The following is a 27,809-nucleotide window of genomic DNA, read 5'->3' as shown; positions in this document are numbered from 1 at the left end:
TACTTGCTGACGCTGAACTTGAAACACCCAATTTTGCAAATACGCGATTGATTATCTATTATTATCTGCAGGAGTGTTATACTTGCTGCATGCCGTCAAAAGCTAAACAATACACACTGAAACCTTTCATGTCGGGACACCTGGAGTCAAGCCGTAGGAACACTTGGCTGCTCTTGTATCATGCTCGATAAATTGGTTAACGCTGTTGCTGATTCCCTGCCATACCTAGTGTGACCATAATCGTAAATAAACACGACGCAAGATCAAGCCGCAGGGAGCGACAATCCCATTCATGATGACAAATTCTTTTCGTCGCAACATAATTTTGTTTCTGCGACAGGTTGTTAGGTGGCAGGCGCAAAGCAAGTCAATTTTTTGTTGCAGCAAGTGTGTACTTAAGCGACCTGTCTCTTTAAATATATATATATATATATATATATATATATATAATGAACCAATGAGCTCCTGGTTTCAAGTATCGCTCATTATAAAATAGAGGATTTATAGAAATCACTTGATGTCTACCAAAATGCAAGTGACCTGTTACTATGCAGCAAGCTGTCAAATGAAAGAGGTTGTTTCCTGATAACAGTTCATGCGTATTTTGTTTGGTTTAGAACTTAAGGGAACAGAAATTCAAAAACTCAGAGAGAAAGAGAAAGAGAGAGAGAGAGAGAGAGAGAGAGAGAGAGAGAGAGAGAGTAAGAAGCATTGCACGTAGTTCGGATGTTCTACATCGCTTTATATTTCATATTTATTAATTAGCTTTACTAGTATGCGCCCTCTGATTGGTCAACAAATGTGCTTTTTAGTGAACGTAGCACGGATGCTGACGCCATCCGCGGGCGCCTGAAAAGATATTTAAAAGGCAAGCATAAAGATATAACAAGCAGCTTAGACGACTTAAAATATATTATTATTCAAACGTGAATAACTAAGATAACAAGCTAAATCTTGGGCGATGGACGCAGCCTGAGACCAACCTGCCTTACCCATAAGTTATCTATGCTCGAGCAAGTGCTGTATTTTAGTTCAGCGCAGTAAAGCAAATGACGTCTCATTTGATGTTCATATGCAAATATTAAGGAAATGATCACGCGGCCCGTTGCTGTATATTGGTCTATTGCAACAAACTTCTATGAAATAAGATAATATAGCTAGCGTAATATAATGCGTAAACTAACGATATGTTAGGGCCTAGCGATCATATCATTAGAAAACTTGATTACACGACTTTGAATTTACTAAATAAAGGGCTATAACTGAATCCATTACAGTTTCCAATGGCATTTCTCGAGGGTAAGCATCGCATTGTTCGAAAGCCTTTTACATGTTTGATTTTTCAAACATATCTTACAAAGTGAGTTTTAAGCGAAGCACCACAAATGCAAGATGATAAGTTACCTTTTACATCGAAGTCAGTTTTGTATATAAATAACCAAAACCAAGAATTAGAACACACACACGAAAACGAAAACAAAAAGAAAACGAGAAACAAAAACAAAAAAAAAAAACAAACAAAACAAAACAAAACAAAAAAAAAAACAAAAAAAAAAAAAAAACTCATAAAATTGACTAATACATATATAGTGTCTACTATGTATTTCAAGGAAAAAACAATCTTTAAATGCATTTGCTATTTTGATAGTTGTCACGGTCGGATATCTGAAATCTGGGGCTATCTGTGACTAAACGGATTTTTTGGTGCATTTATGTTTTCTGGCTAAAATACGAGAAAACGAAAAATCACATTCCTAACTAAAGTCATGCTTCATATTCCATTCTAAAAGGAAATAACGTTGTTTGGCTGTAAATATATTACAAATTACAGGTGCTACTTTATCTCATATTTCAGATCTGCGACCAACAACGCTTTTTGAAATAGGAGTATACTGTCAACTATCACATGAGAGAATTTCAAAATCTTTAACAAATCCAGAACACTTCAAAATCACCCCTGCCGATAGCTTTCGATGGAGGATTTAGAAATGAATACCAAATAAAGAATGATGGTGAAAGTTGATGGTTGTCGTATTACATCATATGATAGTTGCATCTGTATATTTTGGCGATTGAATCATCCTTTAGGTATTTACATTAGGACCATATGTTTAAACGTTATTGCCCGAAAGCAAAGTGAATATCGGTGAATATTAAACGAGATGTAGTCGAGGTAAATATGCACCATATTCGCTTCGCTTTCGGTGAATATTTGTTTCATTATAATTTTAGCCTTGAAAATCAGAGCCAAGCCAAAATTCCGGTAACAGAGAAAACGTTTTAGTATTACAACCGAACCTCTATTAAGCGGCCCTCAATTTAGCGGTCACCCTTTATTAAGCGGTCACTTAATAATTTCCGGAAAATTCGCTTTTCTTACTGTATTTACTGTAAACTTGACCTCTATTAAGCGGTCATCTCTATTAAGCGGTCACCTGATGTTTCCCCAGGGGTGACCGCTTAATAGAGGTTCGACTGTACTTCTACATTGGGAAACTTTGGCAAACCTCATAATCATCTCTCGGCTAGTGAATATTGTCCAATACTCACTGGTTGCTCGACCAATCACAGCTCACTAATCTAAAATTGTACTATCAAATATTTAACAATTATTTGAAGAAAGAGAAGTGGTTTTCGGTGAATATTCACCATAATAACACTGAGTCGGGTACTTTAAGTATAATTTTAGACTTTAATATCAGAGAAAAATCAAAATTCAGGATTTAAATCACTGGTCGCTCGACCAATCACAGCGCGTGAAACTCTATATTCAAGTTTGGATGTATACTAAATATAATTATTATAATTTTAGACTTGAATACATGTATAGAGTTTCTCGAGCTGTGATTGGTTGAGCGACCGGTGATTCTGAGAGCGGTGATTATGAGGTTTTCCAAAGTTGTCCAGATCGAAAGTAATACTTAAACTTTTTTAATCCTTAATTTCGAGTTTTCTCTGATAGTTCAAGTCTACAATTATACTAAAACAATTATTCTCCCCAGGCTCAGTGATTTTCGAGGAAATATTTACCTAGCTGTTCGAAGACTCGCGGCTCGGTAAATATTTCCCTAAAAATCACTTCGTCTCAGGCGAATAATTGTTAAATATACCACAAATGTCGTGAAGAAAGTCATGAAAGCCACCTCATGATCACTTTTCCTGGATGACATTATGCATATGTTCCATGGGTGCTCGTAGATATAGCGCCGTCTCGTTTGGGTTTTATGCCAAGTGCTTTTTTAAATCCGTTTCTAAATTGATCTCCAAGAAATGCATACAACAAGGGATTGGATGCGCTGTTGAAGTACAACAAGACCTGGGCGTATGACATCACCAACCATAAAATGTCGGGTCTGCAAAAGAGCAAATCAAATACCAATTAAAACAGTTTTCTCAGTAAAGATATATTACATCAAAAACTCGAGGATAATAGGCATGCATTACACCTTATTTTGCGTCATTGCAAAATATTTCACCAAAACTCGTTTAAGCGAGAGGAACATTTCCAACTCATTATCGTTATCCATGTTCTAGACTTGTCACAAGAAATGGAATCAGGTGCTGTTTCAATGTTACGAAATGTTACGGTTGGATGCGAGGTTATAATGGAAATATCAAAAAAACAACACTTTTTTTGATGGAATTTGTGCCATTTCTTTTGTATTTCTATGTTAGCCTCGTACACAAGATAATCTTGAGAAGGGCCCAATTTAAAACTCATCAGCGGAGCTTATATTTGGGTCCGACCAAGAGTATTTTTCGACATATATAATGATTTGATACGTAGCTAGTTAACATATGAAGATTTCAAGCAAATTAGTTTAAAGTGATTTAGTTGTAGATTAGTTTAGCCGTCAACGCATGAAAAGCTTAACGATAAATATGGCTATGATTAATGTAACAAAAGATATATGTTTCTTAGTTATTTTTATTTACATTACCAGACTATGTTAGGCTTTTTTAGAAAACCTCCCAACATATTAAACACATTTGAATGCAGAAAACGTCATGTTCTAATTAATCCTTTGGGTTACTTTTTGTAACCGTGTTCTATCAAGTAACTAGCATTATGAAAACTGAAATCGAACCATATTTTCACGAACCAAAGATTTACAAAGCTGCATGACTCACGCATGAAGTTGTGATGAGAATAACTACATATTAAGATCAGTTAGAAAACTGCGACACAAGAGGTAACTGTGCTTTTGTGCAACACGCATGAGCACATACATTTCAAATGAGGGAAAATAAGCTGAATAAAATAAGGTTCTTGACTAAGACCTGTTATCCAGTTTCATTAATTCATTTTTTTTCTTGTGATGGCTCACAAGAACTTTGGTACGCATTTAATTCAAACGTCAACGCATCAAATAGCATGCGATCTTATATGAATAATAGCCGATCAGTGTTACAATAAAACATAAGTGCAGGTAGATCAACGTAAGATGCATTAGTTCAAACGGTTTAACATTTCGTTCAATCAGTGCAATCAGTAAGACATTACTAGCTATGAACCTATAATTTTATACTTATATACTTTAGAAGGTAAGAAACGAATTACTTTCATGTGAATGATCGAATTAGTTAGAATGTTAGAATTGGGCTGAAATAGCTCCGGGATCGCCTGGAATACCACTCTTTATTCGGCTTGTCCTTTAGGAGACTAGTTAACTTTACAAATACGAGAGGTTTGCTACGAGCGTAAGGTGCAGTGAAGCTGACTAGAAAGACGTTCCCTTAGTAGGTGTGGTTTTAGAAGGATTTCCTTACTAGGCCATTCGTCCTAACTTAGGTCCGTGCTTTCCAGTTCAACTACAGCTACAGCCTTACACTCGGCCTTCTAACTCCTAAGTTAAGTCGATTCAGTGTGTGTAAGAACTGTCTAAGTTTGTCTATATATATCTAAATCTGATTTCTTATTTACATTTTGTTGCTAGATAAGGCCACTACGTGTGGCTAGGTTTTGATTAAAACACTGGATAGTATTGGTTTAAGTTGTGGCTATAAGAATGGTAAATATTGTTGACAATATTCCTTCACAACATCAGTAACATAAAGTTTTTAATGCTGGATCGCATCATGGCCACTGACAACTAATAAAACCACAAAAGTGCACTTAACGACACAAAGTAACGTCCTAAAGATTATATACATGCCTAGTTGCAAAATCGATATTAATTCGGGTTCAAAATATAAAACATAGAAGCTGCTTCCCAAATGATTCATGAACCTAAAATTATTAATCTATAGTCATTGACTTAAGGAGTTCTGTAAATAATCTCTCTATAAGCCAGAATTATGGGAAACACTGGTGGCGTGCGTTGCTAATGCGCCACCTCTCACCAATGCGGCCCGAGTTCGAGTCCTGCCGATCTCGACGTCGTATGTGAGTAGAGTTGTTTGTTGGTTCTCTCCTGCGCTTCGAGGGTGTTTCTCCGGTTTCTACGGTTTGCCTCCCTCCTCAAAAATCAACTTCTAAATTCTAATTCGATCTTTGGGCTGTTGTTATTGTCCCACGCTGTGATACGACAGCGAAAAGCTTTGTAGATTTTCTGGTTACACATTATTAGTCATGCTTTATACAAACTGCGTATTTTAAATATAAATAAATCAGAATATTATCATATAATTTCCCGGAATGCATTTTGGTTTCAGCTTCTATATCATATGCTTTTCAACTCGAGAACGGTTTTGCAGTTTGTTATATCTTATGTTTATTGAGCTTTGTATATATCTAGAGCACAATGCAATAACGAACCACACCTCAAGTCAAAATAAATTCCAATTCCAAAGCTCTTTACATTTAAGGTGCGGCAGTTTTGAGAGTGCAATTTGACAAAGGTTCTTTCTTGGATCGCATTCCACACGCTCTCCTGAATCCATCTCTAAACAGGTCGCCCAGGAAGGCGTACAGAATAGGATTGGATGCACTATTAAAGTACATTATCACTTGGCAGTAGGAGTTCAGAATGTCAGTATACCTACAAACACAAGCAAAAATAAAGAATCCATTTAAATGTTGGATAGGCCTACCAGTCAAAGAACCCTTGTATAAAATGTACCTCATTAATTGAAGTTTTGAAATTTGTAAACAAATTGAATGAAATTCTGAGGCAAGACTGGGTAATACTAAAGGGATTTTGGACCTTCACGAATGACATGTCAATGTGGAACAATCACCTATTACAGCTTACAGAAGTGAAAGAGCTAATTTCCAACACCATTAAATAGATTACATCACGAATGTATGTATGGAATTATGATAAACGATTTTTTAAAAGTTAGACAAGAGAAGACTGTTATGCAACCTTAGCAGGCAATACTCAAGACAGTACTTAAGTGATGACGTCACAAAAATTAATTTTCGCTTGATCGTATTTTTGGCTAAAGATTTCGATAGAAAATTAAGAAAGACGTTTACAAACCAAATTTGACGAGAATCGGACATTTTGAATTTATAATTACCCCATACAAATCACTGTGTATAGAGCGTTTTCACGTGACGTCACAGCGGCCATTATGGGGTACTAAAACAATACATTTTTTATCCTCCGTTAGTTGAACTCTATTTTTATGCAAATACTGTGCAGAAAGTTTTTATTGTTTATGGCTGTCTTCTCACGTGAGTGAAAACGCTCTATTTTTAACTAAAACGTTTTTGACTAAGCCGAAAATACAGTGATTTGTATGGGGTAGTCATATATTCAAATGGTCATATCTCAGCTGATATTTGACCAATTCTCGTCAAAATTGGTATGCAAAAGTCTTTTTTGATTGCCTATAGAAAGTAAAAAGATCGAAAATAATTGAAGTCAAAATTGAGTACTCTATAACAAAGACTGACAAAAACGGTGCACTCTCTAACTCATAAACTTGGTATAAAACAAGGACATAGTGGGACGACGATGAAATTTTAATGTCTCAAATTTTTACTATTAAAAAAAAGTACTTCACAAAAGAAGAAAACTGGCCATGGCAGCTCACTGGTGTCCAGGCCCCTAACAAGTTTTCTACTATATTTGGTTGGTTTTGATTGAAATCTGGCTGAGAATTTTACGTCATCAGAAAAAATGGCAGCCATTTTTTTAAACCTCTAATATCTTTTGAAGGAAAAAAGATATTTGAAAAAGGAAAGTGACATTTTTTCAACACAATGAAAGGTCTTTCAATCCAGACAAGAAAAGCAAGTCAGGAATTTGATTATCGTCCCAATTTTAATAAGAAAACAGAAAAAGAAAAAAAAGAAAAAAAACCAGGAAACCGATGTGAACTCTACCATGTGAAGTATCCATACCTTTTACACCAGTGTCTCAAACGTATTTGCACAAGCAATCTACATTTTTTTCTTGGTTAGTAATAAAGTTAATTTCTTCCTAAACTTAACACATCATTCATTATTCGTGACGGCATCGTGATACTACCTGCAACCTGAGCTCCGGCACCTTTTGAAATTGAAAAAATCGCTTTCAAATAATCTTTCGTTCGAAATCTTTATCATATAACCTTTACAACGATACATTGTTTTATAGGGTTTTGTTGAACGTGTTGCCCAGAGGAATCTTAATAAACGAAACATACCCCTCAGTGAAGGTCTCCAGTAAAGAAACACGGTAGTTAATTGGTTGTTAGCACCGGATGGATTGGCTTAAATGGTAAGCACCCCTGGTACTCGCACTGAACATTTTTGATATGATCAAAGTAAAACTTTTTAAGGGATACAGAAGTGAACAGACACGGCACAAAAATAATTCATATCCACATATTTGACTGTTAGGCAGGTATTCACATCTAAAAGATAGAAATCAGTTCTAATTTACTCACTGCACAGATGTTTATTTTGACGTTTTTCTGCTATTTTCTCAAAAATGGTCGATTACAGTTATTTTTTTCCTGGTAGAACTGAAGGTAGAAATTAACACTGACCACGTGTTACTTGGAAGTAGTATTGGAGACAGTGTAATATTTTAGATATTTATCTATTTAATTTGTTAGTTGATTTATCTCTATACTGCTGAGTGGACTAGCATACATAACACTTTTGTTCCTTTGTGGTCCTTCCCCGCTGCATTTATTATTTCTCTGTTTTTTTTTTTAATAGTTTATAGAACAGGAACATTCATTATCATCCACGCTTGAACGAAAAACGTGGAAAAGTAAACTCCGCTAAACATACATACTGCATCCTCTGAAAATCGTGATATTCTTCGTTTGCACGTGACGTCACAGACAAAGAAAACAGCAGCTTTTAATTAGCTATGAATGGAGGAAGGGTTAAAGTTTTTGCCGATGACTGTATAAGCTGGGGTATAACTAAGTCAATATTTAAAAATCATTCGCCACCCGCGTCTTGGTAAATATTCCCCTGATATTCATACAGCCTGAGGCGAGTACTTGTTTTATTTAACAATTATTCGCCGAAGGCGAAGTGAATATCTGGAATTTGTTATATAGCTACGAAATGTTCCGATAAAACGAACACTCTCATTGGTTGAAAGATGAACACGTGACACTGGTTAAATCTAAATGTATCCCGACCGGGAAAGTTACTGATTTCCCGGTCGGGAAATAACTTGCACGTGACAATAATCGTGAAAATAAACAAGTGCACGTAATCAGAACGTGAAAAACGCTGATGGCGTGATATTTTTGCACCAATCACAAACAACAATGCGGGAGCAAATATCTTGCTTGAATTTTCAGTACAAATGGAGCTAAACAACAAGCCGGCAAAACAACAACAGAGATTTTCCAGTGTTTCTACAGAAAAATTACAGTTTTTCATTGAGAAAAAAGGATTCGGAAAATACGAAAAAAGCGACTAAAAAAGCTGTTGGTACTCTCGCATTTTGGTAGAGAAATACAAGGCCGTATGTGAGTTGTATTTGTGAAATCATTTTCAGTTTTCATGCATTTTTAAAACTCGCTAAATAAAGAGTATTATTTCGTAAACTGACTTCGCAATATTTCCTAATTGCTATATAACAAAACACTTAATGTCTTAACATCGAGACTCTCGGGAAAACAAAACTAACTATTTCCCTTGCGACCAGACATTAAGTATATAATATTTAACGAGACGCGAGTCTTCGAGCGGATCTCCGATATTCAGTGAGGGCTGAGGCAAATAATTGTTTTAGTATAAATACACAGGCGATTCGAAAAAAAAAAAAAAAAAAAAGAAAGAAAGAAAGAAAGAAAGAAAGAAAAAAAGAAGATAAAAGACACGCTTAAAATTAGGAAAAAATTAAATTGAAATGACAAACGCTGCTTTCAATTAGAACACAGGCGAACTCCGACTTTGCGAATCAAAACAGTTTGTTTGAGCTTATTTGATTGTTTTAATTCCATTTTCATCCTTTTGGAGAAAGCATTTTCTTTCATTACTTCTAATTCCTCTCCGGTAACAGCATAGTTAATTGACTATGGTAACAGCAACAAAGCGGCTGGCCGCCATTTTGGATTATCGCTGGAGGTGATTATCGTGTGATAGTGTAAGTTTCTCGACCAATCAGCCCGCAAGATTTTCAATAATCACCTGTGTATTTTTAATAATAAAATATTAACACTTAATGTTTGATCTCGAGGGAAATAGTTAGTTTTGTCTTCCCGAAGCCTTGGGAAACATCAAGACTCTCGGGAAAACAAAACTAGATAATAAAACAAACTAACTTTCAGCCTTTCAGTATTAATTGCGAAATGCGTATCGAAATTTTGTCTTCTAGATCCGGTACTGGCTGCCTTACCTTCAAGCTGTACGTAGAATGCCTGTTATTAATTGTAAATTCTTTAAAGCATTTCTTTCAAGCATACCTTGGATTTCCTTTTTATTTTTATTCATTTTTTTAAAAATAAATAGATAAAAGTATGGTACTAACTCATGAGATTTAATTTGAAATGGGACTGGTGGATAGGCTATCCTTATCAGGAGCGCTCCTAGATAGGCCAGTGATGTGCCTCATGGGAAAAATGATGATGCAAGAGAACGTTATTGTTGTGCCGAGATTTGCAAAAATGAACCCCCCTCTTAAAGTCCTGGATCCGCCACTGCAGTGCCTATATAAATATATATATATTAGTGCTTTTCTATTCGAATTTTCGTTCTCTTTGCCTTCTATGAATTCGTGTACAGAAGATGTCTTGGCAAATCTTGACGTAGCCATTAAAGCCTAGTGTGTAAGGAAACGCGTCGACTCGCTTCATTTTGAATCTCCCCTCAATGGCGGAGAAAAAAACTGATACAATCTTTTTCACTCTGATTGGCTGTGCGATATTTTTCGATAATGAAATTAATCGTATGACCAATTTTTAGTGAATCAAGGAAAAATTGTTTGAGACGATCATTATTTTTCATCCCGTAAATGAATATATCTCAACACTAGTTATATTATAAACAACTGTATACACTGTTTGCGCATGTATAATGATGATAACCATCTTAAGTCCACTAGAACAAGCATCGAAAATTGCCTGCTGGAGGTCGACCAATGGATGACTTTCAATAACCATAATAAAGTGAATAGAGATAAGAGTGAACTTCTTAGATTACATTCTCGACGGATTTCGTCCTCCGGCTTCGTTAACACCTTTTACTGTGGGAACTGAAGTTATTTATCCTTCAAAAATCATTTCAGTTTTACATGCTTAGAATCAAGCCACGTGACGAACATTGAAACCCCTGATGGTATAACAAGAAATCTTTTCCAGTGTCCTTGGATTTAAAATGATTTTAAGTCCAAGTCCAAGGACACTGCAATATCACTGCAATTACTAGGCTGATGCATGATACTAAATTATTAAATAATGTAAAGTCAGAGACAACAAATTTGAAGTAACACATAGTGGTCTGTTAGTGGTTAGCTTAAGCGTTAGTCTTATTTCTTATTGAAAATGGCGTAAATAAAAGATACATACCTTGTCCTGTGTCCTGATGAAACAGTGAAATACAAAGTGTGGAATGGCAGATAACACAAGGCGTAGCAAACAACAACTGCTACCAACATCTTGATTATCCGTGTGGTTTGTTGAGCTGCATGAAAACCAGGTCGGTCAGCGGCATCCTTTATTGCCTCCCTTAGCTTCAAACCAATTCTTATGTAAAGGATGATTATCATTGGCAGAGGAATCGCGTAGGTTAAAAGAAATGAAGCAACTGTATACGCGACGTTGAGCTTCTGATCAGGCCAATCTTCCATGCACGCTGGTTGGCCATCCTTATGCCATGTATAGCTTTGTTTCATGACTCCTAGCATAGGGAATGCTGGGAAAAGTGCAATCAACCATATAAGGGCAATAATGAGCTTCCCTTGTGTTATCGTAATTCTTGGATTAAATGGGTAAACGATTGACTGGTGACGATCTAAACAGCAAGACAAAAGCAGGTCATTACTACTCTGGTTATGCCTATAGCTTCGCTCTATTATTATTTTTCCTTTCTTCCTTCTAGATATTCTATTGACATTACGCCCCCTTGAGTTTGGTAAAATTCAGGAATGAATTCTGTCGATGGTCTACACTTCTAGTTAACAAATAAATCCTGTTTATATTTGTTTAATTCTCTTTTAAAACACTCATTAATAATTCATAAGCCTATGGTCCAATTGGAGCCACCATACACGTCACGTGCATGAACCTTTATAACCGATAAAGTCCTCTTCATTAGTATTCAAGTGATTTTATATAAAGACACATGTGTCTTTATATAAAGACACATGTGATCTTTATATAAAGACCACTCGAATACTATGAGGATGACTTCATCAGGGATGAAGTATACATTCAAGTTTAGATGAAGACATAGAGCTTCATCAAGGTCATAGTCAACCCTAATGATCTTTGACTAACGTGCCTGTCTTTGCCTTGGCACGCAATATCCAACGTGTGGGAGCTTCTATTGAATCTGGTTGCGCATGCCCGTGACGTCAAATCTCTATCAAAGTATAAAAATCCATGTTCGTGACGTGTATGGTGGCTCCAGTTGAACCAAAATCTTATAAATTGTTCATGAGTGTCTTAAGCAGTTCAAAAAACTCGTAGATCGTGTTTTATTAAGTATAAAAGCACTCGGCTACGCCTCGTGCTTTTATACCTGATAAAACACTCCTACTCGTTTTTTAAACACTACATAAAACACGAATGAAGGACTAGTTTTCGAAATAAGAGCAAGCATATTTTCTGACATTTTTAAGACTATTACGAAACACTCATTAATTTTAGCATTTTCTTTTTCTTTGATAAAAACACACCCTAGTCTCCCATGCTTTCCCCATTCCATGTATATTACGTAAGGTCCTGCTTGAATGTACCTTTATCTCCGAAAGAAATCATCCTCATACTTGGGCCATGAGAGAAAAATTATGTTTTTTACAGTTTCCCCCAACATTTAACAGTTCGATCCACAAAGCCGCTACTGTTACCTCGGTCCCGTGGATAATAACCGTTTTCATGATACTTACCTATTGATATCGCCATCAACGTGCCAACAGATCCCATTAAGAAGAAAACTTGAATTGGAGAAATAAGCTTACACATAAAGTAACCAAAGGGCCAAACAAAGTTGAGCTCAAACACAACAACAGTGAATGGAATGCACAATAGGCCAACACCAAGATCTGCTATAGCCAAGTTGGCGATCAGGTATCCCGTAACTAAAAAAAAAAAACAAACCCCAAACTGAGTTATATCAATATGTCACAGATCGCTCCGCATTATCATCTACTTTGCCTGTTTTTAAATTCCACTATGTGAGAAGCACGGATATGTTTGAATGCGCTCATGTACTGTGATATAAATATCAAAATAAATATGTAAGTTCAAACGCTAGGGGGAGGTTTTGCATTAATGCAAAACCGAGCCTGGGCGTTTGAACTGGTTTAAAATATCAACTAAGCCCTAAATTCCATTGTTTCGATGCAAAACACGAAATACTATCAATTCCGCCCCCGGCTTTAAGAATCTGGGTTTTCCGCCGAATTGAAGAACCTAGTCAAACGCATGGATTTAGGGTGTGGTTGATTTTTAAACACGCTGAGATCTGCAGATGACGAGAGAAGCAAGCCACCTTAAAAACCCGAGGCATACCCGAGTGTTTCTTTCGCTTTTCGAGAGCAAAACAGCTCCCAGAGTGTTTATATCACAAGGTTGGTCTCAATCGAGTTTGTGTTCTTTTTCTCTTCTGATCGCTCCCTTCTGACCATTCTCTACTTTTTAGTGGTTTTTCTTAGCTTGCTAAAATTGATTTCGGCCCTTTCCTTCCTATACAGGAAACATAGTGACCGATTTGCACGAGCTTTGAATAACTCACACTATGTTTCTCACATTTTAATACATTTCAATTAATTGAAACTGTTTATTAATTGGTCTTAAATATCAAACGAGCTCACTTGATTTCATTACCATAGTTAATAGTCAACTATGGCATTATAGAGTAATTTACTTTTTTATCTTAGTAATTTGGTGATTTGATCAAAGAAAGAAAATTGCTCTGCTTAGACACTTTATAATCACCGCAAAATGACAATGGCGCAGCTTGGCGGGATTGAACTGAAATAACTCTTGCTCAATTATCGTAAGTTGTTTCTGACCTTTAATCTGTAGAAATAATTAGCTTAATTATTGAACTTTAATTTCACAAAAGAAAGGGGTATAATTGATGCGATTTAAAATTCTAAATTCCAATTAATAAACAGATCACGAACATTTGACGAAAGCCAACAATGGATTATTCGTGAATGTCTTTATGCTTTGAATTTTTCAGTTGAACACATCTTACGACGCGAATAATTTAAGATGATATCACCCTTTTTTCTATTATGGTATCGGTTGATTGGAAAAAACCTAATCCATACGTAGAAGACAAAATTTCATAATCTAAAAAATCTACCACTTGTGTCGCCAGTTTTATCTTCATTATCTTTAGAATAATGATTATTAATACTTGTACTGAGGCATATTAACTCCATCGTAATGAGTGTTATCATTATCGTTTATCATCACACATCGTTTTCATATTCATACGCGGTAATAACCATTATATGGTTACGGTTAACGATATATCCAGCCGTTTAGAGGGACTGCGCAACATTTTTTGTCATTGTAGTTTTCAATCAATATTTTATTCAGTACTTATTAATATAACACAATATTTAAATATTTACATTTGTGAGAAATATGACATACATAAAAGTACAAGCTACCTATGATAACTTAAAAGTTAGACTAGATAGGTAGCTAGTTTTAGGTTATCAATGATAAAACCCTTACATGCGTTGCGCTTTGCGTGCTTTCATAATTGTTTATGATTCTGGTTTCCATGCTAGGACGACGTATTTTTCAGTCGGCTAAGTTTAAGATAAAGGAAGTGAATCATGAAAATCAGTGCAGCGGATATATTTTGTTGTAATTAAATGTTAAATATATTTTTAGGTATTACGAAGACTGTGACTCCGGGCTGATTTTGAGTCGACTGGACTGGAATTTTCACAAGTTGGTGAAGATGAAATCATTATTTGTGAGCCTGGGCATCCCTACCCCCTCCCCTTTGAACCTGGTAATCGACTACTGTATATTTGACATGAACAACTAAAGGTTCAACTTTCAGTGTTTCTTAATGGTAGAGCCGATTGTTATCAATATCCATGATATTTACCCCTCTTGCCCCTAGATCAATAATGATCTAATCAGTCAGGATGCCGAGTCATATCTAGCGTCGCATAATCAGTTCGAAAAGGTGCTGAAATCAAATCGTAATATAATTAACATTCAGTAATTGATATCATTAATCACTTTGTTTCCCTAAGGCTTCTGTAGCTTCTGTGCCTTTGTTGTCTTTTTGCTGTTTTAACAAAAGAGTAGTAATTGAATTTCCGAAGTTGGCCATTAGAAAGGACAATGTATATTCATATAAAACAGGAGCCGAGTTTCTTAAAACTCTAATTAAAAAAACATGTGTATTATTACCAGCCAATGCGAACTTTTTATGGGTTTGACCTTAAATGATTCACAAAGCCACACTTCAGGCTATTGAGATACGCGATCTGTTATATCCCCATTTTGCTCGTAAAATCACTACGCAATATATGCGTCATGATTGATATGATATATGCTTTCCCACGCGTAACCATGTAAGCCCTTCTAAAGTTTTACAGTAAAGCATTCAAATAATATTGGCATCCTCAAACTACATGATTTCTCTAGAGCAGAGATTCTTGTGTTTGTCCATCAGCGCGTCTTTAATTTGTCGCATTGGTATGTCTGTTTTGAACTGCAAGTTTCATCTTTCAAGTGACCTTCATGAGTCATGAATCGAGACATACCGTTATCCTAGTTTGGGAAGGTTGGAGTTGCTTACCGAGTGACTGACGACAGTTGGAGCTCGCCGTCATCAATAAGCAATGTTTTGATTGTGCTTGATATCAGTATACGTTTTGACATTTCTTATCGCTTCCAATAAATGTCATTACGAATAATAAGTTCCGTATGCCTTATCAACTTACTTTGGTGTTATGGCATGCTAGCCTTTTAATTTTTGTCTTTTGTTTTGATAACCCGAATGTAGTAAGGCACACTAGTTTGAGTTTTGATGAATTCCTTTTTTCATTTGACTACGTTAGTTTACAATTATTTGCTTCAAGTATTCAGGCGTTCATATTCAAACGCATTTGACATTAATCTAGCTTTGAAAATAAAAGCAAAATACACAAAAAAAAAAAAAAAAAAAAAAAAAAAAAAAAAAAAAAAAAAAAGGAAAGGAAAAGAGAAAGAAGAGAAAAGATTGAAATGGGGCCTAACAGTGCAATCATCCAATTGTCTTAGTTAGTTGGATGTTTTAAAGACGTTATTGCCAAATGATAGAACTTCAGAATTAAGAGCTCTTTTAATTTTATTTTCCGCAATGTGTGGAAAAAATAATCTAGTTCAGCCGTCTTCAACACATCGGCATTGTCGTTTGCTTCAATACTTGAATTACCTCTACGCAACTAATTTTATATCATAATCTTTGCCTACATTTAGGAAAATCATTAAATAACCACACTTTTTTATGTTATTGTAGTTAAGTGAGGTGAATAGTTATAAGGACGCGACAATTTCGTGACTAACTATTCCCGTATCTTTATTGAGAAGACAGTATTAATTTCACTCATAATAATGAATGGGTTATACGGTCTGATCAAGTTTCATATATAGTTTCCTTCTCACGCCCATTTATCCTGAATTCGCCAAACTACTGCGTATTCATTCATATTCAGCAAATAAGTCAGTGACATTTAATATACCTATTCTCGTTCAACAAAGTAACAAACCTAACATATCATGGCTTCGCATTTTGTTTTAAATCTAGAGTGTCCTCGTATTAGAGAACAGCCCACGGGAAAAGTGCTCTTAAGTGTGGACTAAAACACGCCCGGAAACCCAATGGTATTTAATACCCCAATATCTCATGAAATCTCAGCTGAAGAAAACATTAGCAATACACGCGTCAGGAACAACTTGGAAAATCGAATGTCATGTGGACTTGAATGGTTGGCGAGGTTCATAGATAATATCTTGGATTAATAACAGGAAGGCCCTTAAAATCTACCGGTTATTCTACATCCTCATAATATGTATTGTTTTCTGCTGGGAAGTCGTATGAGTATGGATGTCATTAATGATAAGCATTTTGCCCTGAAGCGGGATTTTAAAAATAGCCCATACTCAAAAAGATATCTGCGTTAGAATAGAAGCTAGCAAATATCACGGCAAACAAGATAGAAGTATTTCTAAAAACCGTGACACATTTCTGGAATTGTGGTGATGTTAATTGATCAAATCAAACGGCCCATCACTCACTCAATCAGCAAAAATATGATGTACTAAGTAGTCGGCTACTTTAACTATCTTCACAGCCCTCTCAATCGATGTACTATAGGCAAGAACTTTTAGCGGTTCTTTCACGGTATACCACTTTTAGAATAGTGATGTGCAAACAACTATTAAGCAAGTCAAATGATTTTGTAAGACATTAATCCCCCAAACATGCATTTTGTCTTACTTTGTTTACTTCACCACGATCCTTTATTGACTGGAAAATGTTCTTTTGTCATCTCAACTAATTATGATTCCACGTCCAATGGCACAAATCTTTTACCTATATTAGTCTCTGAGTACATACAATGTTCGTCACTGAAACAACCACTTTTTACCTTTCAAAGTGCCTAATCAGCTAGCTATTAAAGTTGCCGCGTTACTAATAAAGTTTTCTCGTTTTACAGACTGTGGATATTTTAAGAGCGTACTCGACATGAATGAATTGCCTTCTTACGAGAAACATAAGAAACATAAATCACACGATAGACGAGGGTCCAGAAGTTTTAACGTGGGCATTACGCTTTTGCTGTTCATAATTTAATCCGCTTTAAAGGTGTAGTGGTTTAGAAAACAGTGAATTCCTTCACGAGTTAAGCTAAATAAACACTATACTGGCTTCCTTTCGTAATCATAAAAAGGGGACTATAGTCACTTTTGTTTTTAATGAAAAAAGTAATATAATCTTAATATGAAATATATGTACTTGGTCGTACCCGCTAAAAAATAAGGAATAAACTTTATGAAGTAGAATACGATAATTACTGGAGTAATCTGTACTTACCAGTGTGGAGTTCCCTTGTCTTGTATACCACAAATATAACCAGCGAGTTGCCAATGGTTGCAATGAGAAAGATGATGATATAGATAGCAAGTCTTATAACTCTCATTCCCAATGGCTCTAGTACAACAGGAGGCGCCGCTGTAGCGTTGACCATGGCTCCATCCATGTTGGTTTTTACTCAGTAATCTACACTGTGTACGTATTGTACTCAACACAGTGTCTTTTTGTGCCTTCTTTTCGTCAATAAAGTCTAAGCAGTTTTCTTCTTACGATTTTAGACCAACCTCAGTGAAATTCCACGATGATTTACTTTGCCTACAATCAAATTGACAGGTAAACTCACTACAAAGGTAATTTACTGCTTCTTCTGTCTTCTAGCGTCTTATTGAAATCCTATCTCCGTTTACAAAGCAAACACACAGAATGAGCGAACCTTTACTATCGAGTTACGTAGGCAAATAGTTTTTTCGGTATTTGGTGGCATAGAGGCCAGACGTCACTTATGTATGGGGGCAAAGACAGCCACGCGTCGTATATTGAGTGTCATATGGAAAGGGATGCCTCACTAGATTACTGAGCTAGCAACGGCTTGGTCACCCCTACATTTTGGAAGACATTAGCCCAAGGGATTGTTTTTTTAAATTAATACCGCAGCCATTGATTTTTAAACAATAGGAATTATCATGAAAGTAGTTTAGACTGGCTCTTATTACTAAATTTTGTTTTCTAGGGCTATCAATGCCACAATCTTTTTAATCCTCTATCAGTGTAAGTGTTAGGCTCTTAGCAAGAACACTAGCCGGGTGATTCGTGTACTTGTTATTAAAGGTGTTTGAAATGTTAAGAAAAACAGGATATTAAATCATCAGTATCTGTCTGATTACCGAGACATTTAAGCCGCCACTAAACCAGACCCGAATAAAGTCCATTTCTTTTTCAGTATCTCGATAATCTTATATATAATAGGATTCCTATATTAGAAATGACATTGCCGTCCGATTCGCCTCTCAAAATAAAGAAATAAAGATTACATTTTCTAATAACTTAATAACTCTAATATTTATAACATATATATATATATATTTATAACATATTTATAACATATAACATATATAAAAATTCTGCAAAAAGCATGGACCACGGGCTTTTCGTCTGAATATACTGGTTACATCATCCTTTTGTTCTTATGCGCTTTATATACTAGTTGTATGGCTATTCATTCTTTACTTTTTTACTTTTTATCCTGTATATATCTTTATTTTTCTGAAGAAAGCCGATGGCCGAAACGTTAAATACATTTTTTTGGAAAAGTTAGAAGTTGCCTGTTTTCTCTTTTTACTTTATGAAGAGAACAGACTGTTGAATTCTTTGAAATCCTTCTACTGGAAGTTCATCGTTGATCTACCATCTATATTCAAGTTTATGTATTATAACCGAATCACTAAAACTTTGACACTTGAACGATATATATACATATCCCCCTTTCTTCTATTGTCTTACCTGGATTTTCAAGGAAAGACAATAGGAAAAAGGGGATAAATATATATGTATATATATCGCTAAATTGTCAAAGTTTTAGCAATTTGGTGTATATAGAAACGTTGTAGTATACATTTATACATATATCTAATTTATTCAGTATATTTAATGATATGGAAAACAGAAAAATCGCTTTATTTCTTGTTTGTTTCATTCAATGACTGTCAAAATATTTTTTTCTTGTCTATTAGATCGTACAGATTATAAATCAGTTGGTTTTAAGCGTTGAAAATGGTTATTTTACATTATGCATCTTATTAGCTATTTGTATAAATGTTCATACATTCATACACTCATACATATACACACATACATACATACAAACATGCATACATATAGTAAATGGATATAAATATAACTATATAATAAAATATCAAGCTAAAAACATACTTCAAATGTAAAATATAGATTTAAAATATGCACTGTATAAATATTTCTTGATATGGCTAATCACTAAATGCCGTTATTTGAAAAAGGTCAGTTTTTACATGTTTCTTAAAAGCTGTGGCCGACTCAATAGATTAAGAATTCAGCATTAAGAAAGTCCATTGATTTGGCTGTCGCACATTATTGTATATGTTATAAAGTGCACACGCCCTAATAATGCATAAATTAAATTCGATCAAATGGTTCGATGAAATGTTTTATCTTCCTCAAACTCTAAAAGCTCCGAAACAAAATCGGTGAACCCTATTTTTTATTACGTATATTGTATATATATACTTTTATACTCTTGGTAGAAACTTTAAATAAAATTTTATTAAGAGGAAATTTTTTTTCAATAATGAGCAAATGGCAAAAAGCGCCAAAAACTAGACTTTCGTATGAGTTTTGATATACAATTTTCGTTTTGGGTTAACACTCAGAACCTTTTTAAACAGTTAGAAACTGATGTGCTATGATAAAATGCCTGTTTGAAGCAATATTTTCAATTGTGCAAAGATGTTGTTGCATTTGTGTTATAATGCTGCTTTGTCAGGCTTTTTTATAGAAAATATATGGGAAATAAGCAAATGAAGGCCTAAACCTCATTTTCGAATAAGATTTTTGCTTTGGGTTAACACTTTGATTCCACTTTCATCGGTCATCTCCACTTTCAAACAAGTTAAATTTTCTGAATAACAAGATTTTAGCCTTGTACAACAGCCTTTCTTCAAGATAATACTTTTTGGCGCTCACTGCTTGAACACGAAAAGAATTCTCTCTTAAACAAATTTACGAGAGATCTAGAAACTTATATGATGACGAAAACTGAAGCACATTTTGTAGTAAATCGTACTATTACTGTACGCTAAAGCTTCTCATGTTAGGATTACTCATCTGGTCTATTAATCCAGTAGGTTTTACACGAGTTGTTCCACGAATATTCTGATTTTCCTTTCTGGCAAGCGAATAAATCTGCATGATAGGTTTTCAAAAATTATGATGTAAATAAAGCGCATTTTATATCAAAATTTGCTGCTCTTTCATGACTTATTATGCGTAATTTATAGGAAAGAGCATTTTACCTCTAAATGATGGTCCATTAGCAGGGGATGTGACAGCTACTGCTAAACTAAGTTTTTAAGTGAGTGACCGCCCCCAATTTTTTCATTTGCTTATTTTATTGTGGTATGATAAAAGTTTAAAAAAGACACCTGACGAGGGTTTCTTTTCTCGTGTTACACGCGACAATTTTCAGCGTCAATTGTTTGCGATACGCGTTGCCAACTGTTAATACATGTTACACGAGCCGTTTTTTCGCGCATCATTGTAACGAAGTGAACGTGTTACACGCGACAATTTTTCGCGATTTTGTTCAAATTGAAACACTTCCTCGACCTCTTTTAAAGCTTGTTTTTTTACGTCTTTTGTTTGCTTGTCATGTGGAGACCACAGACAAGGCTTTGCTTTGATGAACGATATAAACGTCAGACGTGCTGCATCATCTAAGCGGCTTTGGTCAACTAACAATTCATCAACATCTCTCAAATTTTCGTCTTCTTCAATTAACGCCGCCATCTTGTTTGTTGACATCAGCCCGGTACTTGAACTGCATTCTGGGTAGGTATTGCGCGGAATATTGTCGACGAACCTGTTACACGCATCAGCTTGCTGAAAATTCGTCATTTCGCGTTGCGAGATTTTGAAGGAGAATCAAAAACTTGCAACGTGTTGCCGTATCCGAAAATCTACGCGCGCGGGTGTGTTAAACGCATCAATTTTTTGCGCAACGGCGTATCGCGAAAAATCGACGCGAAAAATCGTCGCGTGTAACATCACCTTTATGCCCATGAGAGTCTTTTTTAAGCGAGAGAGGGAGAGTACAAACCCATAAATCCACAATCTTCAATTTAAACACTAGTCTTTATAATCAGAAAGATCGCTTGCCTGAACACTAATAAGGAGGACATTATTGGGTCTGTGCACGTGATGGATAGGGTCAGGTTTGTATTGTTTCCAAGATGGCATCTATTTTGTCTCATAAAACAGCCCAAGGATGAGGACGAGGAGGCTTGTAAAGCAAAGCAATCCTCACTAGTACTTCCAGGAGAACTCGAAACTGACTGTAAAGAGATCTTTTGAAAATAAACAAATCGAAGCCAGAGAAAAACTGCATTTAAAAGTAGCAATCACGGCACGTAGCCATCTTTTACCAAAAAACCGAAGGTACAGTACTCCAAGAACTACAGATGATCCAACTAAGTGCTTGCCAACAACCTTAACACACACCCAAACATATGTAGATTTCCATGGAAAACAAAAACGCTTCTAGTTGTGCAGAAAGAATGTTGTCGCGCCTCCTACGGGTGCAGAGATTATAAGTTCTTCAAGTTAACAACAGGGTGCTTGAGGAACATTAGTATGGCTTGGATAAACTACAAGATCAAACCCTAGATAATCTTCCTCACAGCCGGATAAACGGATGTCTTTTGAATATTCAAAATATCGCCAACATTTATATACCGCTTGCAAATAACGATAAGAAATTTAAAACATGACCAGGAGTAATGGAATACCACTTGAAATCCTCAGTTGAAATTAACTGTTGAGCCAATCAACCAATTACAATGTTTTAATTTTTCAGTCTTTCTATTTCCATTCTAAAGTTAACCTGAAGCTTATCATTTTCTTTCTCCTGTACCATATGATCCGCTAGAACCTTTTCTTGCATCAAGCCTCAAGCATCGAAGCTAACGGGCCTTTTATATATATAATTATTATTACCGGCCGTAGATAAAAAAGCGTAAACCTTAAAGCGAAGTTAGTCGATGAACTAAACATTTCGTGATTGAAAACCAACAATGACTTTACAGCGGTTTTGATAAAACATTATTGCGCGTGCAATCGAATAAATGTGGCGATAAGAGCTTTCGCACTGGACTGAATGAACAACACATGACGTCAGTCACTATCATGAAACACTTCAAGAAAAAAGATCAGTAAAAACGTATCAGGCAATGCATGTTTAAGAATCGGTAAAAAAAGACTATTATTATTGTCCTCATATGCATGCTATCTAACAATTATCATTCGACGTCAAGTTTGAATTTTCAGATTCACTGTTCTACCCATGAATTATGAAACCAAAATGTATAGGTGTGGGGTAGGAAGAATCAAATTGAAGTATGTGCATGATTCAAACCTAGTACCCCGGTATGGAGAGTTGCATCATTGTATGAGCTAAACCAGGGAGGAATACCTTACTTGGCAACCAAAGTTGAGAATTATAAACTCGAGCGACTTTATTCGTCTATTTAAATTTAAAAAAAAAACACCTAAAAGTTGTTTGACATTTGTTTTACTTGACTACCACTTGAGAAATAAACTTAAGCGACTTTCTTTGACTCTGAGTTGACCGGGATTAAAGTTTCAATGAACAAAGACAGGAATCACAGAAAGATAATGGAAAGTCTTGTAGTTTCATCAATATCAGCGAATCAGCAAGATTTGTACATGCAGGGGGAAAATAACCAGGGGAGATCTCTCAATAAATCCTTGTTCCATCAGATTGCTAGCTAGTCTAAAAATAATGCGCTGATTGGTTGGTGGGTATGACGATACCTTTGTCAGATGCTGAATCCTTTTTTTCATAGCGGCTTTAATAAATTCAGGCTATAAATTAATTAGTTTAATTAGTTAAAAAAAAAAAAGTAAAGCTTCTGATTGAAAATATATGGATTCAACACAACAAAACTTAAGTATGAAAGGACCAAATTTAATTCAAAACTTGAAAAAGTTTAAGAGAACTTCAAAAAGTGCTAGCTTTTTCTAGTCTCGACATCTTCGCCAAAAAAAAAAAAAAAAAAAAAAAAAAAAGAAAAGAAAAGAAAAGAAAAGATAGGAGCCTGAAATGCAATTTTTATTTCTATTTTAGACTTGATAAACCTAGCAAGGGCAAAGAATATTTACCAAGATCAAAGCCGGAGATCAAGTACTGAAGAATGAAATCGTTGAAAGTTGAAAGTTAGGATATTCTAAAGAGTATGATTAACCTACAGACAAATATTTTATATTTAAATTTCAACTTCATTAAAATATTTAAAAAAAAAAGCAAAAAAAAAAAAAAAAACAAAACAAAACAAACTTGGCAAAGTCCTTGCACTGATAATCGAATAAGTCAAATCAAATTTCATATGATAAACGATGTAATGAAGAACAAAGCCACCAACCAATCAGCGCGCGAGTTATTCCTCCTGGTGATGTATGTTATGAAAACCAACGGGAGTACACGATAGGCCATGTCATTAAACTATCATTACTGGTAAAGATTGCAGAACTGATTGAAGAGGCACTTTAGAGAGAAACATTGCAGTCGATGTCATATTTGAGGACTTCTGCAAATAATTTACTGAAATGTCTCACCATTTACTCTTGAATAAACTACGAAGACTTGGTCAGTACTGGCTACGTCTAGGTATGATATCCAACTACCGGATATGCAATAAAACAGAATACGGTGTTCAACGGTTGCCTATCTACCACACTTTCTCTGCTTCCTGTCTCTTTTGGCTTCCCTGTACCGGGAAAGAGGGGGGGGAGTCGTATTAGAAAAGGGCGACGCAATAAAAAGCGTTGACGCGGTGCGTTGCAAGATGAAAACGGAGTCGTTCTAAAAACTCATTGGTGTCAGCTCAGTGTGGACGTGGTCTAATGTTTGAGAAATATTTATCAAACCCAGTGAATGACTCATCATTTAAAATCAAATTTCTGCACAAAATCCAAAAAGCCGCCCACGTCATTTGTTTAGCTTTCCGATCCGCTGCCGTTTGATGTTTTCAAATGGGGCACGGTCTATGCACGTGATGGATGCGGTAGATCTAATAGGATAGATGACAATATAATACTGAAGAACCAATAACTTTGATTGTAGATGGTGACAAGTTAACCATTAGATTTGGTTAAGGGTGTTTAGTTCGGAAGATGAATAACGCGCTAATAGATAAATGTTGAGTTTCTATTTCTGTTTCATGTATCGCTTATGTTTGATAATGATCATTAGAAATAGATAAATCATTCATAACAGAGAAAATTCATTCAGTTTTAGGACGGCAAAAATGAAAATAACATTTGCAAAAAGATATCTGCTTTACTATCGGCGCAAGTTCAGTATCCATGTGATAAATTATGCAAACTTTACATACTCTTATTAAAAGGGGTAAAAGGGATAACATTTTCCCATCATTTTGTGTGTGTGTGTGTGTGCTTCGTTTCAGTAAGATATGCTGCTTTGTGGTTTCTCTGAATTAAGAAGACTGACAAATTTGCGGCAATGAATCAAAAAAAAAAAAAAAAAAATCAAAAAATAAATCAAAAATAACAATATGCAGTTTCTATGCTGCATGATAGAAATCAATCTGTGTTATTTCTTATAATACTGAAATAATAATAATAATAATACTGAATAATAATACTTTAAACATTCTGCTTTGTTAAAAATAAAAAAATAAAAACTAGATTCCTCAAAAACGACTTTAAAAATAATTACTACAAACAATAAGTGACTGTTTTTTTCAGATTGTACTAGTGTACTTCTTGGGTAAGCTCGTGGTCCAGCTCGATTTCAAAATCAAAACCATAGTTCCCATTTCAATTATACGTGGAGTTTAATTGTTTTTTGTTCTCAAAAAATCATGATACCATAACAGCGTATAAAATATTATTTGGAAGACATTTTATTAATACAACTTACCTTGAAGTTTGCTGGAGATTGATCGGAGTCGCCCTTGGCAATCTAGTGTTTAGTCGGTAGCAGGAGCTTATTTCTAATGTAAAAAGGTATAACATTTACGACCGAATAAATAGGAGCTCAGTTTAAACTGTCACCATGATCGTCATTTCAAAAGCATAACCGGCTGTCATTCTGTCAGTAGTTTCCCGGTCAAACTAAAATAATTAAGAAAATTAGGGCTTTTTTCTTTTTCCAAAATGTCTCCTTATCAATAAAGGAAACATCATTTCATTGCAGCGATAAAATTAGGAAATTGTTAGTGAAATCTTCTCACCCTATAAAACTAAGAAAAAATATAAGTAAAAAAGAAAAAAAATATGTTTTTTAATTAAATTGTAACTAGTCCAATTTCCTAAATGGCAAGATTTATCACACAACATTGGTCGTCGTCATCTCCTTTTCAGTCATTAATTAGATAGTTTTCTGTACAAGGTATTTATTCCTATTTGCTCACTAAACTTCCATGTAAAACAGACGGCTTTTTTGGTGAAACAATCAAAGTACTGCCACGATCGAGTCAATAGAAGGGAAACCAAATTGTTCTATCTTTTCGCCTCCTTATAATCATCTACTTATTGACTGACGACGTTCTTGTTAGCCTATGATGGCCGGTTAAAACTTCTTCAGCCACTGCTCAACATCATATTATTATGGCTGCTTTAGACAAATATCCAGATATGCGTTCATATATGAAGATAACATATTTTTTCTCGAGATAATTATGATTTCTGGACTGAAATTGAAGTTTCTTGATGTGCCTTCCAAAAATACTTTCTATACAATATAATAAACTAATCTTCATCTAACTTACTTCACTTAAAAGTTTGACATTATATGTTTTATTTCAATATTCTGAGACTATTAGAATTAATGAGAATATTAGTGGAATTGAATCGTGCCTATATGTGGGTTTTGTATTTGCAACGACAATATATCACCTAAATATGCTTCGAAGCCTTTCTTTTCTATTCTACATTTTAAAAGATATATTGATCTATTGCCATAATATTTAATGTCACGGGAAAAGATAAAGGACTCACCGTATTAATTACTTGTAACAGTCTGTATTGTTCATATTGAAGTATGAATACCAAATCACAGCTGATAAATAGCTAATAAATCAGTAAGGCCTGCAATCTGAACCAAAACCAAACATATGTCTTAAATCTGAATTTTACTTTCAAATGGCTAAATTTATTTCAAAACCTAGGTATTCACAGCACGATGGTATCTAGGAATCAATTGCCATGTATACTTACTGGGGGCGTTCTAAATAAATCTGGTTTCGCACTTATAAAGAAAATATTCTTAAAAAAAAAAGAATCAGGGGCGGATCCAGGATATGATAATGATTATTTTCTGCAGGCGAGCATGGTTGCACAGGTCCCACACACGGCGTATAGGGAAAAAAAAGCGAGCGAAATGTGTTCGGCACCCCTGTTTTAATGAAACTCGCGATGCTGTTGGTGTTTTCATGAAAATAATAATAATAATAATAATAATAATAATAATAATATTGATGATGATGATGATGATGATGATGAAGATGATGATAATAAATCACGATGGCTCTAATAGGGGGGGGAGGGGGGGGTTGCAACCCCCAAAACCGACCCCTAGATCCGCCACTGAGAATCTATCTGTACTACCACGATTCAATTGCCATCCTAACAAAATAATCTTAAATATAATAACAATATTCATGAATAATGCTCCAGTACACATTTGCATATCAAACGAACTGACGTTTGTTTACGCAATTTTCCTATCATAGTATCTCATTCATTCACACAACAGAATCAAAAACAAAAGACCAAGAAGGAACAGTCTTGAAAAAAATAAATAAATAAATTGAAATTAAAAAAGTAGCGCCTTGAGTAACTGTGAAGTGTATAACGTCAGTGATAAAAAAGTAATATATCCAAAAATAAGGCATTAGAGAAGCGAGAGATGTTACCCTAATGTTTTTTGTGTGTGCAAAATTTAAGCTCTCGTAACCAAAGTGTGAGTTGATTTCTTTCCTTCTTGAAATTCGATTTTTGCTACACAACCAAAATTTAGATAATTGCGTTAACATTACATTAGTATGATTTTTAAAAACTAATTTGTAAAATCTTTATTATAGTTAGGTTGCATTACTGTCATGACTAAGCAAATATAGATGGAACTTCAGGATAGTCTGCAATTAATTAATTTCACGTTAAATATGGGATGACAATAAAAAGAAGCCCAGAAAAGGAGCGAGATCGCTATGGATGTTGAAAGAAGGTTTGTTAGGTAGGTTTGTGATCAATACTGCTTGTTTATAATGCGTACTGTAGTATTGTTTACTAACCGACCTATTCTAACAGTTTTATAAACGTTCTAACATGAATAAATCAAGATAAGGCTGGCTTTTTTTTAGATAAATATTAATAAAATATAAAAATAATA

The 27,809-nt window shown here is 35.0% G+C and overlaps 1 protein-coding gene across 5 annotated transcripts; it reads right to left on the bottom strand.

Annotated features, from left to right (window-relative positions):
* Positions 1 to 1,545: 1,545 nt before the first annotated feature.
* LOC116293868 (neuropeptide FF receptor 2) lies at positions 1,546 to 25,404 on the bottom strand. 5 transcript variants are annotated; one of them, XM_031701364.2, is made up of 5 exons: positions 25,338 to 25,404; positions 17,627 to 17,941; positions 12,453 to 12,644; positions 10,912 to 11,356; positions 1,546 to 3,353 (listed from the first exon to the last, which is right to left on the bottom strand). In XM_031701364.2, the coding sequence occupies exons 2-5, from the start codon at positions 17,790 to 17,792 to the stop codon at positions 3,170 to 3,172; spliced, it is 987 nt and encodes a 328-aa protein (XP_031557224.1). In that variant the 5' UTR covers positions 17,793 to 17,941; positions 25,338 to 25,404; the 3' UTR covers positions 1,546 to 3,169. The 5 variants fall into 5 exon arrangements, with proteins under 5 accessions (XP_031557224.1, XP_031557223.1, XP_031557228.1 ...); XM_031701368.2 differs by lacking the exon at positions 25,338 to 25,404 and adding an exon at positions 5,764 to 5,981 and having other exon boundaries at positions 3,217 to 3,353; positions 17,627 to 18,100; XM_031701369.2 differs by lacking the exon at positions 25,338 to 25,404 and adding an exon at positions 5,802 to 5,981 and having other exon boundaries at positions 3,227 to 3,353; positions 17,627 to 18,101.
* Positions 25,405 to 27,809: the final 2,405 nt, after the last annotated feature.

The sequence above is a fragment of the Actinia tenebrosa genome, unplaced genomic scaffold (assembly GCF_029948245.1).
Source record: "Actinia tenebrosa isolate PJP-AT-01 unplaced genomic scaffold, QUT_ActTen_1.0 PGA_scaffold16__25_contigs__length_10494907, whole genome shotgun sequence".
NCBI lineage: Eukaryota > Metazoa > Cnidaria > Anthozoa > Actiniaria > Actiniidae > Actinia > Actinia tenebrosa.
The sequence above is the reverse complement of the archived record's forward strand: the minus strand, read 5'-3'. Positions and strand labels throughout refer to the sequence as shown.